This window comes from Martes martes (genome assembly GCF_963455335.1).
Source record: "Martes martes genome assembly, chromosome: 1".
In the NCBI taxonomy this organism is placed as follows: Eukaryota; Metazoa; Chordata; class Mammalia; order Carnivora; family Mustelidae; genus Martes; species Martes martes.
The window spans coordinates 205509551-205525917 of NC_137888.1; the positions used below are offsets into that span (position 1 = coordinate 205509551).

General features: G+C 40.3%; 1 protein-coding gene across 2 annotated transcripts in view; it reads left to right on the forward strand.

Annotated features, from left to right (window-relative positions):
- Positions 1 to 3054: 3054 nt before the first annotated feature.
- LOC308340084 (olfactory receptor-like protein OLF4) overlaps positions 3055 to 16367 on the forward strand; it is a gene marked incomplete at both ends in the record, with an annotated part of 133927 nt that continues 120614 nt past the window's right edge. The window contains one exon of one of the 2 annotated variants that reach the window (XM_080799253.1): positions 3055 to 4020. In XM_080799253.1, the coding sequence (XP_080655379.1) occupies positions 3091 to 4020 (930 nt within the window). Of the gene's footprint in view, positions 4021 to 16367 lie in introns of those variants that run through there. The other variant, XM_080799252.1, reaches the window with a different exon arrangement.

Consider the following 16367-nt stretch of genomic DNA (forward strand, 5'->3'; position numbering starts at 1 on the left):
CTGCTTGACTTATTTCACTCAGCATAATCTCTCCCAGTCCTGTCCATGTTGCTACAAAAGTTGGGTATTCGTCCTTTCTGATGGAGGCATAATACTCCATAGTGTATATGGACCACATCTTCCTTATCCATTCGTCCGTTGAAAGGCATCTTGGTTCTTTCCACAGTTTGGCGACCGTGGCCATTGCTACTATAAACACTGGGGTACAGATGGCCCTTCTTTTCACTCCATCTGTATCTTTGGGGTAAATAACCAGGAGTGCAATTGCAGGGTCATAGGGAAGCTCTATTTTTAATTTCCTGAGGAATCTCCACACTGTTCTCCAAAGTGGCTGCACCAGTTTGCATTCCCACCAACAGTGGAAGAGGGTTCCACTTTCTCCACATCCTCTCCAACACACGTTGTTTCCTATCTTGCTGATTTTGGCCATTCTAACTGGTGTAAGGTGGTATCTCAATGTGGTTTTGATTTGAATCTCCCTGATAGCTAGTGATGATGGACATTTTTTCATGTGTCTGATAGCCATTTGTATGTCTTCATTGGAGAAGTGTTTTTATTTTTGTTCACTTCTTTTCTCTCGCTTTGATAGCTTTTTCTTAATTAAATTTTTTATTTATTTTCAGCGTAACAGTATTCATTGTTTTTTCACCACACCCAGTGCTCCATGCAATCTTTGACCTCCCTAATACCCACCACCTGGTTTCCCCAACCTCCCGCCCCCCCGCCCCTTCAAAACCCTCAGCTTTTGATGGTTTTTGGAGGTTTAGAGGAAAGCAAACTGCACCCCGACCTCCCTCTCAGAGAGAAGCCTCAGTCTCCTCCCCTGTGGGTGCTGCAGAGCCCATATAAATTCCCCCTTGGCCCGCTGGCAGAGCAGGTTCCTAGTTGCTGTCCCTGGGGATGCAGGATCTCCTGCTTGTATGCAAAACCACGGCAGTGGCGGCTGTCTGGGCACCTCCAGAACGCCAGAGAGGTTCCAAGCAGTGATCGCACACTGAGATTTTCCCACTGGCTGGGGCTGGGAGTGCCTGGTCTTTCCAGGTCTAAGAGTACTGGGCTTGCGTGCACCTCTCCCAGGGGAGGGTGTGGGGCGCGGGCGTCTCCGGCTCTAGTGCAGTGCGCGCATCTCAGGCTGGTACCAAGGTGCGTGTTCTGCCGTCTTGCGCTGCTCCCAGCCCCTCACGGGAGCCGGACTCCACGCGTTCTTGGGCGCGCTGGCAGCTCAGGGACCAAGACCTGATTTCTCTGCCGCACTCTCTCTGGCTCAGTGCCAGGGGAGGCTGTCCTGGGTCCCGGGACTTAAGCCCCTGTCCCTACCACCCCAATTCCCGCAATTTCCCCCCACGATCCTTTGCTTTTTTTGAGTGCTTTCAACCAGACTCCAAGTTAATGCTGGTCCCTGGACGCAGTGCACTCTCATACTGGGGTATTACTCTCCAATCGGTCGCCTCTGGTGGCTCCCTCCCCCTTCTGTTTCTCTTCCGATATCAGTCCGATGTTCCCACTCCGCTTTACCTGCCCACTGGCGTCTTCTGCCCCTGTAGAGATCCAGACATGTATAATTCTGATCTCAGGCTGATTTCATGGGTGATCAGAGTTCTTTGGTAGGTAATAAGCTCACTTTAGGGTACAGGTTGAAACGGCGCCTCCTCCTACTTCCCCGCCATCTTGTCTCCCCTCTCCGTATTCATTGTTTTTTCACCACACCCAGTGCTCCATGCAATCTGTGCCCTCCCTAATACCCACCACCTGGCTCCCCCAACCTCCAACCCCCCGCCCCTTCAAAACAAGATTTTTTTTACTTATTTATTTATTTGACAGAGTAAGAGAGATCACAAGTAGGCAGAGAGGCAGGTAGAGAGAGAGGGGGAGGCAGGCTCCCTGTTGAGCAGAGAGCCCTATGTGGGGCTTGATCCCAGGACCCTGAGATCATTACCTGAGCCAAAGGCAGAGGCTTAAGCCACTGAGCTACCCAGGTGCCCCACATACACAGAAATCTTTATCCATTCATCTTTCAATGGACACTTGGGCTGCTTCCTTATTTTGGCTATTGTAAACAATGCTGCAATACACATTGGGTGCATATATATTTTCAAATGAGTGCTTTTTGTCTTCTTTGGGAAGTGTAATTACATGATCATGTGATATTCCTATTTTTAACTTTTTGAAGAACCTCATAGTGTTTTCCACAGTGGCTACACCAGTTTGCATTCCCACCAATGTGCACGAGTGTGTCCTCTTCTTCACAGCCTCCTCAAAACTTGTCATTTCTTGGGGCACCTGGGTGGCTCAATGGGTTAAGTCTCTGCCTTCAGCTCAGGTCCTGATCTCAGGGTCCTGGGATCGAGCCCAGCATTGGGCTCTTTGCTCAGCGGGAAGCCTGCTTCCTCCTCTCTCTCTCTGCCTACCTCTCTGCCTAATTGTGATCTTTGTCTGTCAAGTGAATAAATAAAATCCTAAAAAATCTTGTCATTTCTTGTCATTTTATACTAACCATTATGACTGGTGTGAGGTGATAGCCTTATTCATTTGGATGTCACATAGTTGGAATTATTTTATTTCCTTTTCAGATTTTTACTTTTCCTATATAGATATGCAACTGATTTTTTGAGGGTTGGTTTTGTATCCAGTTACTTGGTTGAATTAATTTAATAGTTTTATTAGTGCTTGTGGCATCTTTAGTATTTACTACATATAAGAGCACATCATTTACACAAATAAATTTATTTCTTCCTTTCCAGTTTGGATGCCACTCATTACTTATCATTTCTTTAATTTCTCTGTCTAGAACTTCCAGTGTTATGTTGAGTAGAAGTCAGGAAATTGGGCATCCTTGTGTGTTCTTGATCATAGAGGAAAATGTTCCCTGTATCCCCAGTGAGTACCATGTTTGCTGTGGGTTTTCATGAATGGCTTTATGTTGAGATTGTTTCCTTCCATTCCTAGTTTTTAGCGTTTTTATTATGTGCCATATAAACATAAACCTTAATTGTTTGAGTGAAGAATATAAAAAATCATGCACTTGCCAGGTTAGTAGTGCATGATTGTGTCATGCTCTTTCTTTCTTGTTTTTGTAGTCACATCTGTGACATGGAACTGGAGAATGATACACAAATTTCAGAATTTCTTCTTCTGGGATTTTCAGAGGAACCAGAATTGCAACCCTTCCTCTTTGGTCTGTTCCTATCCATGTACCTGGTCATCATTCTTGGGAACCTGCTCATCATCCTGGCTGTCAGCTCAGACTCCCACCTCTACACCCCCATGTACTTCTTCCTCGCCAATCTGTCCCTTGTAGACATCTGTTTCACCTCCACGACTGTCCCCAAGATGCTGGTGAATATACAAGTGCAGAAAAAGGTCATAACTTATGAAAGTTGCATCATACAGATGTACTTTTTCATACTTTTTGTAGGTTTGGACAACTTCCTCCTGACTGTGATGGCTTATGACCGCTTTGTGGCCATCTGTCACCCCCTACATTACATGGTCACCATGAACCCCCGGCTCTGTGGACTATTGGTTTTAGTGTCCTGGATCATGAGTGTTCTGCATTCTTTGTTACAAACCCTAATGGTGTTGCAGCTGTCTTTCTGTACAGAGGTGGAAATCCCCCACTTTTTCTGTGAACTCAATCAGATGATCCAACTTGCTTGTTCTGATACCTTTCTTAATGACATGGTGATGTATTTTGCAACTGTGCTGCTGGTTGCTGCTCCCCTGGCTGGGGTCCTTTACTCATACTCTAAGATAGTTTCCTCCATATGTGGGATCTCAACAGCTCAGGGGAAGTACAAAGCATTTTCCACCTGTGCATCTCACCTCTCCATTGTCTCCTTATTTTACTGTACGGGCCTAGGAGTGTACCTTAGCTCTGCTGCTCCCCAGAGCTCCCACTCAAGTGCAATGGCCTCAGCGATGTACACAGTGGTCACACCCATGCTGAATCCCTTCATCTATGGTTTGAGGAATAGAGACATAAAGGGGGCTCTAAATGTATTTTTCAGAAGGAAGCCATAAAAGGGCCATTTTTTTTTCCCCCAAAAGTACCTGTTTTTGAAGGCTAATGCCTAACAGCCAGAAATTGTTAATCTTTGATAGGATCATGAAATAAGAACTCAATCCCTGTATTTGTACCCTGGAGAGTCATGTTTTCTTAAGTTCTACTGTTTCATTAAACTTTCTTCTCCTTTTTAAAAAAGATTTTATTTATTTGATACACATAGAGAGATCACAAGTAGGCAGAGAGGCAGGCGGGGGAGGGGGAAGCAGGCTCCCCGCCAAGCAGAGAGCCTGATGTGGGACTGGATCCCAGGAGCCTGAGATCATGAGTTGAGCCGAAGGCAGAGGCCCAACCCACTGAGCCACCCAGGCACCCCTCTGCTCCTTTTGATATCCAATATTTTTTTCTTTTTTGTTTTCTTAATTTCCAAATTATTTCCAACCTTCAATCAGAAATGATTTGGAGATTTCCACTTGTGTCATAGAATGATGGGCTCTACTAGTTTTATGGAATAAACTATGTTTTGCAAATGAGTTTTTTTAAAAAAGATGTAAAAAAATTATTTGACAGAGAGAGAGAGAGAGAGAGAGAGAGAGAGCAAGAGAGGGAATACAAGCAGGGGGAGTGGGAGAGGGAGAAGCAGACTCCCCACCGAGCAGGGAGCCCAATGTGGGGCTCGATCCCAGGATCCAGGCATTATGACCTGAGCCAAAGGCGATGCTTAGCCATCTGATCCACCCAGGGGCCCCGCAAATGAGGCTATTCTTATACATTTACTATAGAGGAAATTCTGAGATCACAGGTTTTCACTCTGTGTCTGCATTCCTTTCCATATTACTACCTTAAATACTTTTCCTGATAATATAGACTTTAACCACCAGTTTGTTTTGTAGTCATGGGGTTTTATGATCCTCATTAATGATCATGTTCTCATATCAGCTCAGCATCCACAGTATCCCTGGCACAGAATAGGAAAGCAAAATTTGCTTATGAAACACAAAATCCAAGTGAAAGACAAATTTGCACAAACCAAGAGACTTAATATGGGCTTAGTATCAGGGAAGACCTGAAATTGGTATAAGCAAAATTTTCAATCACACTATATTTCTTTGTGGAAATTGTGTTTATGATGATGTACATCCACTCATTGAAGTGTGGGATATTTGGTGTCCATGTTTAAAGGGTTTTATTGGTTGAAGTGAAGAACATAGTTGTAGATTTTATATTATTTAATTGGATGATTTTGCTGTTATATATGAAAATATCCAGTGCTACCTACAAATATTACTCCTTCCATTGCCATAAACTTAATATCTCCCTCTGTAAAAATGTTGTTACAAATGTTACAGTTGTGAATGAATGAACAATAAGTGTTTTCACTCTATCATTAAATTCTTTACTTATGATGCTTTGCTGCTGATTTTCTTTATTTGCATCTTATCTTACCCCCCTTTTTTTTGCTCTAACAAATGGTTTGTCAGTTTTGCCTAGCTTTTCAAAAATTATCTCCTAGCTTTGTCAATCTTTCTATTGGTTTTCTGGTTTATATATCACTTCTGTATGCTGTGATATTTGTTTCTTCTTTCCTCTGCAGCTTGGGACTTAGTTTTTTCTTCTTTTTCTAGGTCTTTGAATCATTTGAACAGTTAGGTTATTCACTTAAGCTCCTTTATTTTTCTTAATGTAGACATTTATAGTTACAAAATTCCCTCTTAGAGTTGCTTTTACAACATCCCATAAGTTTTGACAGGTCATGTTTCCATTTTCATTTGATTAAAGATTTTTAAATTTCCTTTTTTGTTTTCTTCTTTCACTCACCAGCTGTTCATGAGTATGTGGTTTAATTCCCACATATTTGTGGATATCTCAGATATCTATATCCTTAAATTCATTGAAGCATTATTTACAAGAATCAAGACATGGAAACAGCTGAGTATCCACCAACAGATTAGTTAATGATGATGACATATTTATACAGTGGAATTCAGCAATAAAAAAGGAAGACATCTTTTTCTTTGCTATAACATGGATGCCCCCCGAGGGCATTATGCTAAGTGAATTAATCAGACAGAGAAAGACCAATACTGTATGACCTCACTTATATGTGAAATACAAAAATCTGAACTCATAGAAACAGAGTTGATGTTTGCCTGTGGCTGGGGTTTGAGGTAATGAGAAGATGTTGGTGAAATCCTACAAACCTTTAGTTATAAGATGAATGAATTCTGGGAAGGCAATGTACAGCATGGTCATTATAGTTAGCTTTATTGTGTTGTTTACTTGAATGTTGCTGACAGAGTACATTGTAAATATTCTTACAACAAAAAGAAATGATAACTCTGTGAAGTGATAGATGTGTTCACTAATGTATCCTGGTGATCATTTCAATATATATATATATAGTCACCATGTTGTATGCTTTAACTTCCAGAATTTTATACATCAATTATATTTCAATTAAAGTGGAAAAAGGAGGGGTGGGGAGATGGGATAATTGGATGATGGGTATTAAGGAGAGCACATGATGTGATTAGCACTGGGTGTTATATGCAATTTATGTAGTATTGAACTCTACATCTGCAACTAATGTGTACTATATGTTGGCTAATTGAATTTAAATTAAAAAAATAAAACTGGAAAAATGAAGAAAAAATATTCCTATGTCTCTGTCTTCCTCCTTATATTTCAAATGTCACTTCCTTCCAGCAGAACCCTCCCCGTAAAAAATACCAGAATGAAAACCATTATGAATATGTTAATGGGAAGCTCAATCAATAGGAAAACTGTATCAACATAAGGATGCCATTAAGAGGGCATCAGTGATAACAACAGTTCTTAGCTCTATCAATCAGTGAGTTAGATATGAGGTCCCTGGTCTCCCTGAGGTATCTGGAAAGAAAAACCTTTATTTCTTTGATCTTAGACTAGGAATGGTGATCTATAGGAAAGGGGTGGGAGGAAATATTTACTTTTGGAAGAAAGCCCGACCTTCTGAAGTAAATTTCCATAACTTCCCAGTAAACACATAATTCAGTTTCACTGTCTTCTCAGAGATCATTCCACTGCTGAAGGTGGAGGTGGAAATGGAAACTTTCATTTTTTTTAATTGTGTTATGTTAGTCACCATAAAATTCATTATTAGTTTTTGATGCAGTGTTCCTTTCAAACTGAAATTTACACAAGTGGTATATTCTTTTCAAAGATGGTGCCAAATCCCTGTCTTCCTCTGTAGCCATGTCTTTGGCAATGTGGACAGCACCTTCCATGAGGTGGTGGAGACCATTCTTCTACCTTTGATCTGGACTGGATTAGGATATTTTATCTGCTGTGACCAGCAGAATATGATGGGAATCACAGTGGACCTTAGAGCCTTGGTACATTTCTGCTGCTCTGTCTTGGATCTCTGCCTCCAAAAAGTGAATAAAGTCAGGTGGGTTGCCAGAGGAAGTGAGGACATGTGGAGTAAAGCCCACTTGTCCAAGCCAAGGCCACTCTGGATCAGCCACAACTAGCTAGCCAAGCCCCAATTATATTAGAATGCCTGTAAGATATCAGCATAGCTCCTCCAGTTGAAACACAGCTCACTAAGACTCTTGAGATCAATAAAGACTAGCGCAGCTCATCACCATATGATTCCATTTGATACTAAATACATTATAACAATCCATTTGCTTTCAGGGTGACTTGCTATGCAGCAACATTCATGATCATTATATTATTCAAATTTATTTCAGATAATTGTTAAAAAGTGACTCTAAGGGCCTCTGGGTAGCCCACTCAGTTGAGCATCTGACTCTTGTTTTCACCTCAGGTCATGATCTCAGTCAAGATTGTCAGATCAAGCCCCACCTCAGGCTCCACACACAGTGGTGAGTCTGTGTAGATTCTCTATCCCTTTGCCCCTGCCCCGCCCACACTCCCCACTTTTGCTCTCTCTCTCTCTCTCTCTCTCAAATAAATAAATAAATAAATGTTTTTTGTTTTTTTATTTAGAAGTGAATCTAATGAGGATACTTTTCAGGTACCAAATAGAGTTTGGAAGGGTATGCATTTTTGTGGAGAATAAAGGGTGACACAGTCAGGTAACTAAGCAGGAATTTATGCTCTTTGTGCCCTGCAGAGACATCTTGATTTTAGCCCAATGAGACTCATTTTTGGCATTGACCTCCAGGACTGGAACAGTATAAATCTATTTCTTTTAAATGCTCAGTGTGGTAATTGGTGATAGCAGCAATACGAATGTAACAAAGACATTTCTCCCACAAAAATTTCTTCGAAGAAACTTATTTAAGCCTCTTAATTCATTCACTTATCTTCTTTGGATAAGTGTATTTTGTGTTGAAACTTTATCTTAAGTAGAAAAAAAATCTAAAGTCAGTTTTGAGATATTCAGCCCTATTAACTGGTGTAGAGGAGTTCTCCTTGCATAAATGTCAATGGGGTTATGTCTTAGAGACCTCTGGCATTTAGGTAAGAAAAGTGATTCATTGTTAAAATTAAGCCCATGTGTTCCACTGTAAATTTTTTTTGATAATCCCCCGCTTTTAAATATAGGATTTCTCAAATATACAAAAATGTAGTGACAATGGCATCACTCCCAGCCCTATCTCCCTGGGGCGGGACGTCTCTGCCCTTTGTGGTTCTAAAACTGTAAGCACTCCCTCCCCTGGTTCACATGCACAATCCCAAATTTCCAGGTTTCAGTCTGGGGAGCTTCCCTAAAGTACTTTGCTGGCTGTTACCTGTCTGCAAATCTGTGCCTGGTCCCCAGTGTGAGAGGTTTTTGCACTCTGGTGCAAGATCCTGGAGTCTCCCTCCCCCTTCTGTTTATATTCCAATATCTGCTTGCAGAATCATGGCTCCCTGCTTCATACCTTCAGACAAACCTGGGAGATATTCTGTTTGTAGAGATCCAGATATATCTTCTTACATCTCAGGCTGATTTCATGGGTGTCCAGAATGGTCTAGTAGATATCCAGCTCAGTTCAGGGGATTGGTTGAAATGGGGTTCCCTACTCCTCTGTTGCCTTTCTACTCCTCATTCTCATTAGTTTCCATGAATTGTTTAAGTTCTTAAATTTCCTGTTGACCCAATCATTCTTTAGCAGGATGCTCTTTAACTTCTAAGTGTTTCAATTCCTTCCAAATTCTTCTTGTGGTCGAGTTCCAGTTTCAAAGCATTGTGATCTAAAAATATGCAGGGAATAATCTGAATCTTTTGGCATTGGTTGAGACCTCATTTGTGACCCAGTATGCAGTCTATTCTGGAGAAAGTTCCATGCACATTTGAGAATAATGAGTATTCTGTTGTTTTAGGATGCAATGTTTTGTATATGTCTGTGAAGTCCTTGTGGTCCCATGTGTCTTTCAATGCTCTTGCCCTTTTTTTTGATCTTCTGCCTAGATGATTTGTCTATTGCTGAGAGTGGAGTGTTGAGGTCCACTCAGACCTCATTAAAATATTATTATTAAAATGTTAAAATATTATTATCAATATGTCTCTTTATTTTGGTTATTGATTGGTGTATATAATTGGTTGCTCCCATGTTGGGGGCATAGATATTTACAGTTGTTAGATCTTCTTGTTGATTAGACATTTTAAGCACGATATAGTTTCCCTCTGCATCTCTTACTACAGTCTTTGGTTTAAACTCTAATTTGTCTAATTGCTACTCTACTTTCTTCTTCGTCTTCTTCTTCTTTTTAGAGACACTTTTTTTTTAGTGTTCCAAGATTCATTTTTTATGCACCACACCCAGTGCTCCATGCAATACCTGTCCTCAGTACCCTCCAACCGGCTCACCCATCCCCCCATCCCCCACCAAAACCCTCAGTTTGTTTCTCAGAGTCCACAGTCTCTCACGCTTCATATCCCCCTCCAATTTCCCCCAATTTACTTTTCCTTTCCTTCTCCTAATGTCCTCCATGTTATTCCTCATGCTCCACAAGTAAGTAATTGACTTTCTCTGCTTGACTTATTTTACTCAGCATAATCTCCAGTCCCATTGGTAGAAAGTTGTGTATTCATCCTTTCTGATGGCTGTGTAAGATTCCATTATATATACGGAGCATATCTTCTTTATTCATCTGTTAAAGGGCATCTTGGCTCTTTCCACAGTTTGGAGATTGTGGCAATGATGTCCATTAGCATGATAAATGGTTCTCCATCTCCTCACTTTCAATCTGGAGGTGTCTTTAGGTTCAAAATGAGTCTCTTGTAGATAGCAGATGGATGGGTCCTGTCTTTGTATCAAATCTTCAACCCTGTGCTATTTCATGAGAGCATTTAGGCTGTTCACATTGAGAGCAAGTACTGAAAGACATGTATTTAGTGCCATCATATTATCTATATAGTCCCTGTTTCTATAGATTATCTCTGTAAATTTCTGTTCTATATCACTCTTGGGGTCTTTCTCTTTTTATAGAATCCTCCTTAATATTTCTTGCAGGGCTGGCTTGGTGATCACATATTCTTTTCAGTTTCTGCCAGTCCCGGAAGCTCTTCATCTCTCTGTCCATTCTGAATGACATCCTTGCTGGATAAAGTATTCTTGGCTGCATGTTCTTCTCATTTAGTGCTCTGAATATGTCTTGCCAGCCCTTTCTGGCTTTCCAGGTCTCTATGGATAGCTCTGGTGTTATTCTGATGTTCCTCCCTGCATATGCAAGGAACCTCCTCTTGTTACCTATTCTCTGGTTAGATTCTTTGGCTGTAAGATTTTCAAGCTTCACTATTATATGTTAAGGTGTTGATCTATTTTTATTGATTTTGGGAGGGTTCTCTCTGCTTCTTGGACATGAATGCTTGTTTCCTTCTCCAGATTAGGGAGTTATCAGCTATGAATTACTCAAATATACCTTCCAGTCCTTTCTCTCTCTCCACCTCCTCAGGGATCCCAATAATTCTGACTTTGGAATGTTCATGACATTTTTGATCTCTCCAGTCTGTTTTCATGGGCTACTACCTGCATATCCCTTTCTCCTCAGATTTCTTCCTTTCTATCAGCTTATCTTCTAGTTTATTTATTTGCTCTTCTGCCTCATTTACCCTGGCTGTTAGAGGATCTAGTTTAGACTACATCTCGTTCATAGCATTTTTAAGTTCAGCCTAATTAGCCTATATTGTTGGTAATGCTTTTTTCAAGCCTATATTGTTGGTAATGTTTTTTTCAAGCTGACCTGTTGACTTTATGATTGCTATCCTGAATTCTATCTGACCTTTTGCTTGTATTGATATCTAATTCTGTGGCAGGAGACATTGCAGGTGTTTCTTTTCTTTGTTGAGAGTTCTTCCTCCTTGTCATTATGTTGAGGAATGGTTGCATGAATGATCAGAGTCCAAAATATCAACCACGGCCCAGGCAAGATGCACCCTAGGAAAATCCAGAGTGGTCTGAAACCACTATTGAAAAAACAAAGCCAAAATAAAACACAAGAATAATATTTAAATAATTATAAAATTAAAAAAGGGGGGAAACAAAGAGCTATAATCTCTCAATGTGGACAAAATAAGGTGTTTCAGTTGTTCCTGATTGTTTTTCGGTCTCCATGTTAGAGAACACTGTTTCCCCAAAGTATAAGAAGAGTAAAACTTGTGTATGTATGTATACACACACACACACACACACACACACACACACACACACACACACATATATATATATGTAACATGAAAAGGGAAAAAGGACTACAGTAAACCATATACCTATAAAAAATATAGGTGTGAAAAATACGTTAAAAAGCTACCATGATGTTTATAGCAGCAATGGCCATGGTCGCCAAACTGTGGAAAGAACCAAGATGCCCTTCAACGGATGAATGGATAAGGAAGATGTGGTCCATATACACTATGGAGTATTATGCCTCCATCAGAAAGGACGAATACCCAACTTTTGTAGCAACATGGACAGGACTGGAAGAGATTATGCTGAGTGAAATAAGTCAAACAGAGAAAGTCAAGTATCATATGGTTTCACTTATTGGTGGAGCATAACAAATAATATAGAGGACAAGGGTAGATGGAGAGGAGAAGGGAGTTGAGGGAAATTGGAAGGGGAGGTGAACCATGAGAGACTATGGACTCTGAAAAACAACCTGAGGGTTTTGAAGGGGCGGGGTGGGAGGTTGGGGGAACCAGGTGGTGGGTATTAGGGAGGGCACAGATTGCATGGAGCACTGGGTGTGGTGAAAAAACAATGAATACTGTTACGCTGAAAATAAATAAAAAATTTAATTAAAAAAAAAAAAGCTACCATGAAATATAAGTTGGTATTCTAAACATCTAGTTGAAATGTGAAAGTAAAAAGAAAAAAAAAAGAGAAAAAACATAAGAAAAAGAAAAAAAGAAAAAAGGAAAAAGGAAAGGAAAATTTTATCTGAAAAATAAACAAGTTGCAAGGCCTCACATGGAGCTCAATATATAATTTTCCCCTGGCATTGGGATTTTACAGTCTTATGGGATCCATAGGGTTGTTGTCCCCTGTTCTTCCAGCTTGGCGTCTGGAGGAGGGGCCTACCACACAGTTTCTCAGGTAACCTTGCCTGTAGGGAGTTGCCTCAGTCCCTGTCAGGGGGTTGTGTTCAGTGGAAATTGGTCTTCGTGTGGCCTTTCTTCCCTAGGGGCTTTCTGCTCCTCTTCAGAGGATCAGAGCAAAAATGGCTACAGTCAAACCTCCGCTCCCCAGCAGAAAATTCGCAGTTTATTAATCTCCCTTTAATAAACCCTCCAGGACAAAGAGTCTCCACTTCTGTATGTGCCAGTGAAAACCACAGCTTCCCCATGGTGCATGCCCACAGCACCTCAGAGTTATTCCCTGGGGTTGGGAGTGCCACTGCCCTTTGTGATTTTAAAACTGAGTGAACTCATGAGGGCACCTGAAGCTCATGGATGATGTATGAGTGCCACTCTAAAACAATTTCTGGGTTGTTACCAGTCTGAGAGTTTTCGCCTGGATACAGGCTCCAGATTTTTCAGGCTGCCAAGGAGAAGAGTGATTATCAAATGGCCTGGCTTGTTGTTTATGGAGATCTGAGCTGAGAGTCTCTTCCTGGGCTCACTGACCATAACTTGCTTCCTGGCTCCAATACTTTGGTTCTCTAATGGTTCAGGGATCCCCTTTCACTCTGCAGATGCTTGTATCCTGAGACCACAATGCCTTACTTAGAATTCTGCCTTTTCACTTCCAGAACCCCTTTCAGAGAGGGATATCTCTCACTAGAACAGAATTCTAAGGGTTCTGATTTTGTGCTCCACTGTGCTCCAGTGTTATATCACTTTCCAGGAGCCAGATTATGGAGGCTCCCTCCCCCTTCTGTTTATCTTCCAATATTTCCCTACAGATTCAGGACTCCGTATATCCTAACTGGCCAAAATCAGATATTTTTCTGTTTGTAGAGATCCAGATACATTTTCTTACTTCTTAGGCTGATTTCATGGGTGTTCAGAATGATTTGGCAAATATTCAGCTAAATTCAGGGGACCATTTGAAACAGGGTCCCCTACTTTTCTGCCCTCTTCTCTTCTATTTCCTACTATAAATTTTTTTGCCTAAATTTCTACAGTCCTAGGATTTTATGTGAATGTAAATGTTCATTCTTTTCCTTTCTTTACCCTCCAAGTTTCTCTCCAGGTTTCTTTCAACATATTAGATAGTTTATGATGAGTTATGAGCATTATGAGTCTTATACATGTACATATATGCACACAAGTGTGTCTTCTTGAAATAGATATGTACCTGAATATACATAAATTTACATACACACAACCCTTAGTCTTGAACATTCGTTAGACCCAGCGAAGTATTTCCACACATTTCATCTTGCCTTACAACATTGCTTGAAGTCATGTTTATGATCCCACATTGCCTTCAGAAGAAAATGTAGTCTGAAGGGATTAAACCCTAACAATTGCATAAAAATGGCTAGAATTTATTCTTTATCTTCTTGAGTTCTATGGAAATGGAACCAGGCAGTATGTAGCCATGATTTTTAAAGACTCTTTCAACTCCTAAATTATGCACTTTACATATGTACAGTTTATTGCATGTAATAATGTTCCAATAAAATAAATAAAATTTAAAAATTCTAGTGGTGCATGACTCAGAGTCAGATCTGGAGCACCGTGAGCTGAGTCACACCAAACAGGGTGGGATACTTTCTTTACACCTGTGAAAAAACAAAAGTTCACATGTGGATATTAAAATATTGGAAGTAAATTAAGACAATTCACATTTGATAAACTCATTTTTTTGGTAAGTAGATTAGCCTACATATATAAAAAGAGTAAAATGGAATAAATTGGCTCAAGATAGAAGAACACTACAGCCACACACTTCATGGATAAGCATTAGAAACACAATGTAGAGATTACAGCTGAATAAGGACTCATGCAAAGCCCTGCAGTATCAAGACGACTCCCAACCCTACAATCTCCTTCAATAGGAAAGACATTATATCGAGCCATGCTATTTTAGGATGCTTTGTATGCAGTAATCACTAACTGATATAATAATCAAATCAGGAAGAACAGAGGACATTTGTAATAATCTGGTTCTTTTTTTTCTAGGCATTTGTTCTGATACTTGAAGTTAGCTTTCATGATTACTCTGTTCTTGAAGTTTATTTCATGTAACTGTATTAAAAATAACTGAGTCCCCTTGGAGGTAACATGGAAAGGCTGGAAGGACATGCATGTGTGCACAAAACCTGTGACTGTGTGGTTTTAATTTGAATCTCCCTGATGGCTAGTGATGATGAACATTTTTTCATGTATCTGATAGCCATTTGTATGTCTTCATTGGAGAAGTGTCTGTTCATATCTTCTGCCCATTTTTTAATATGATTGTCTGTTTTGTGTGTGTTGAGTTTGAGGAGTTCTTTATAGACCCTGGATATCAAGCTTTTGTCTGTACTGTCATTTGCAAATATCTTCTCCCATTCCGTGGGTTGCCTCTTTGTTTTGTTGACTGTTTCTTTTGCTGTGCAGAAGCTTTTGATCTTGAGGAAGTCCCAAAAGTTCATTTTCGCTTTTGTTTCCATCGCCTTTCGAGACATATCTTGAAAGAATTTGCTGTGGGTGATATAAAAGAGGTTACTGCCTATGTTCTCCTCTAGGATTCTGATAGATTCCTGTCTCACGTTGATGTGGAGAAAGGGGGAACCCTCTTACACTGTTGGTGGGAATGCAAGTTGGTGCAGCCACTTTGGAGAACAGTGTGGAGATTCCTCAAGAAATTAAAAATAGAGCTTCCCTATGACCCTGCAATTGCACTCCTGGGTATTTACCCCAAAGATACAGATGGAGTGAAAAGAAGGGCCATCTGTACCCCAATGTTTATAGCAGCAATGGCCACAGTCGCCAAACTGTGGAAAGAACCAAGATGCCCTTCAATGGATGAATGGATAAGGAAGATGTGGTCCATATACACTATGGAGTATTATGCCTCCATCAGAAAGGACGAATACCCAACTTTTGTAGCAACATGGACAGGACTGGAGGAGATTATGCTGAGTGAAATAAGTCAAGCAGAGATAGTCAATTATCATATGGTTTCACTTATTTGTGGAACATAACAAATAACATGGAGGACAAGGGTAAATGGAGAGGAGAAGGGAGTTGAGGGAAATTGGAAGGGGAGGTGAACCATGAGAGACTATGGACTCTGAAAAACAACCTGAGGGTTTTGAAGGGGTGGGGGGTGGGAGGTCGGGGGAACCAGGTGGTGGGTATTAGGGAGGGCACGGATTGCATGGAGCACTGGGTGTAGTGAAAAAACAATGAATACTGTTACTCTGAAAAGAAATAAAAAATTAAAAAAAAAAAACAACAACACTTGTGACTGTGAATCACATCCTGGACAGGAATTCAAGATTGCTGGTGAGTCATCCTGTGGTTATCAGGATCATATATAATGGATGATACTGATGTTTATTTGCTGCCCCTCTCCCATAGAGTTTATGCCAAATTTCTAACAGTGGGAGATGTTTCATTTAGTGAAATAGAATGAATCATCTTTGTATGTAGCACTGGAAACTTTCAACCAGAAACAAGAAAATGATTTAATAAAATTTAATAAAATCCAAACCAGTGTTTCATCTTAATGAATACAGCTTACAGATGGACCCTTATAATCCATTATTCAATGAATAGATGAAGTTTCTGAGAAAGAAATAATTTGCATTGGAATAAATGTACGCTTTAATATTTTCTTCATCGTCCTTAAAGTCAAGTATGATATTATGTCATTTATGTCGATCTATTTTTGTCAATCATTGTTTATGTAAATCAATAGATTGACATGTTATGTCAATCTATTTTTTCCTTATTTGTCTTTCTGTGTAGATTCCACTTGGAGACATATAATTT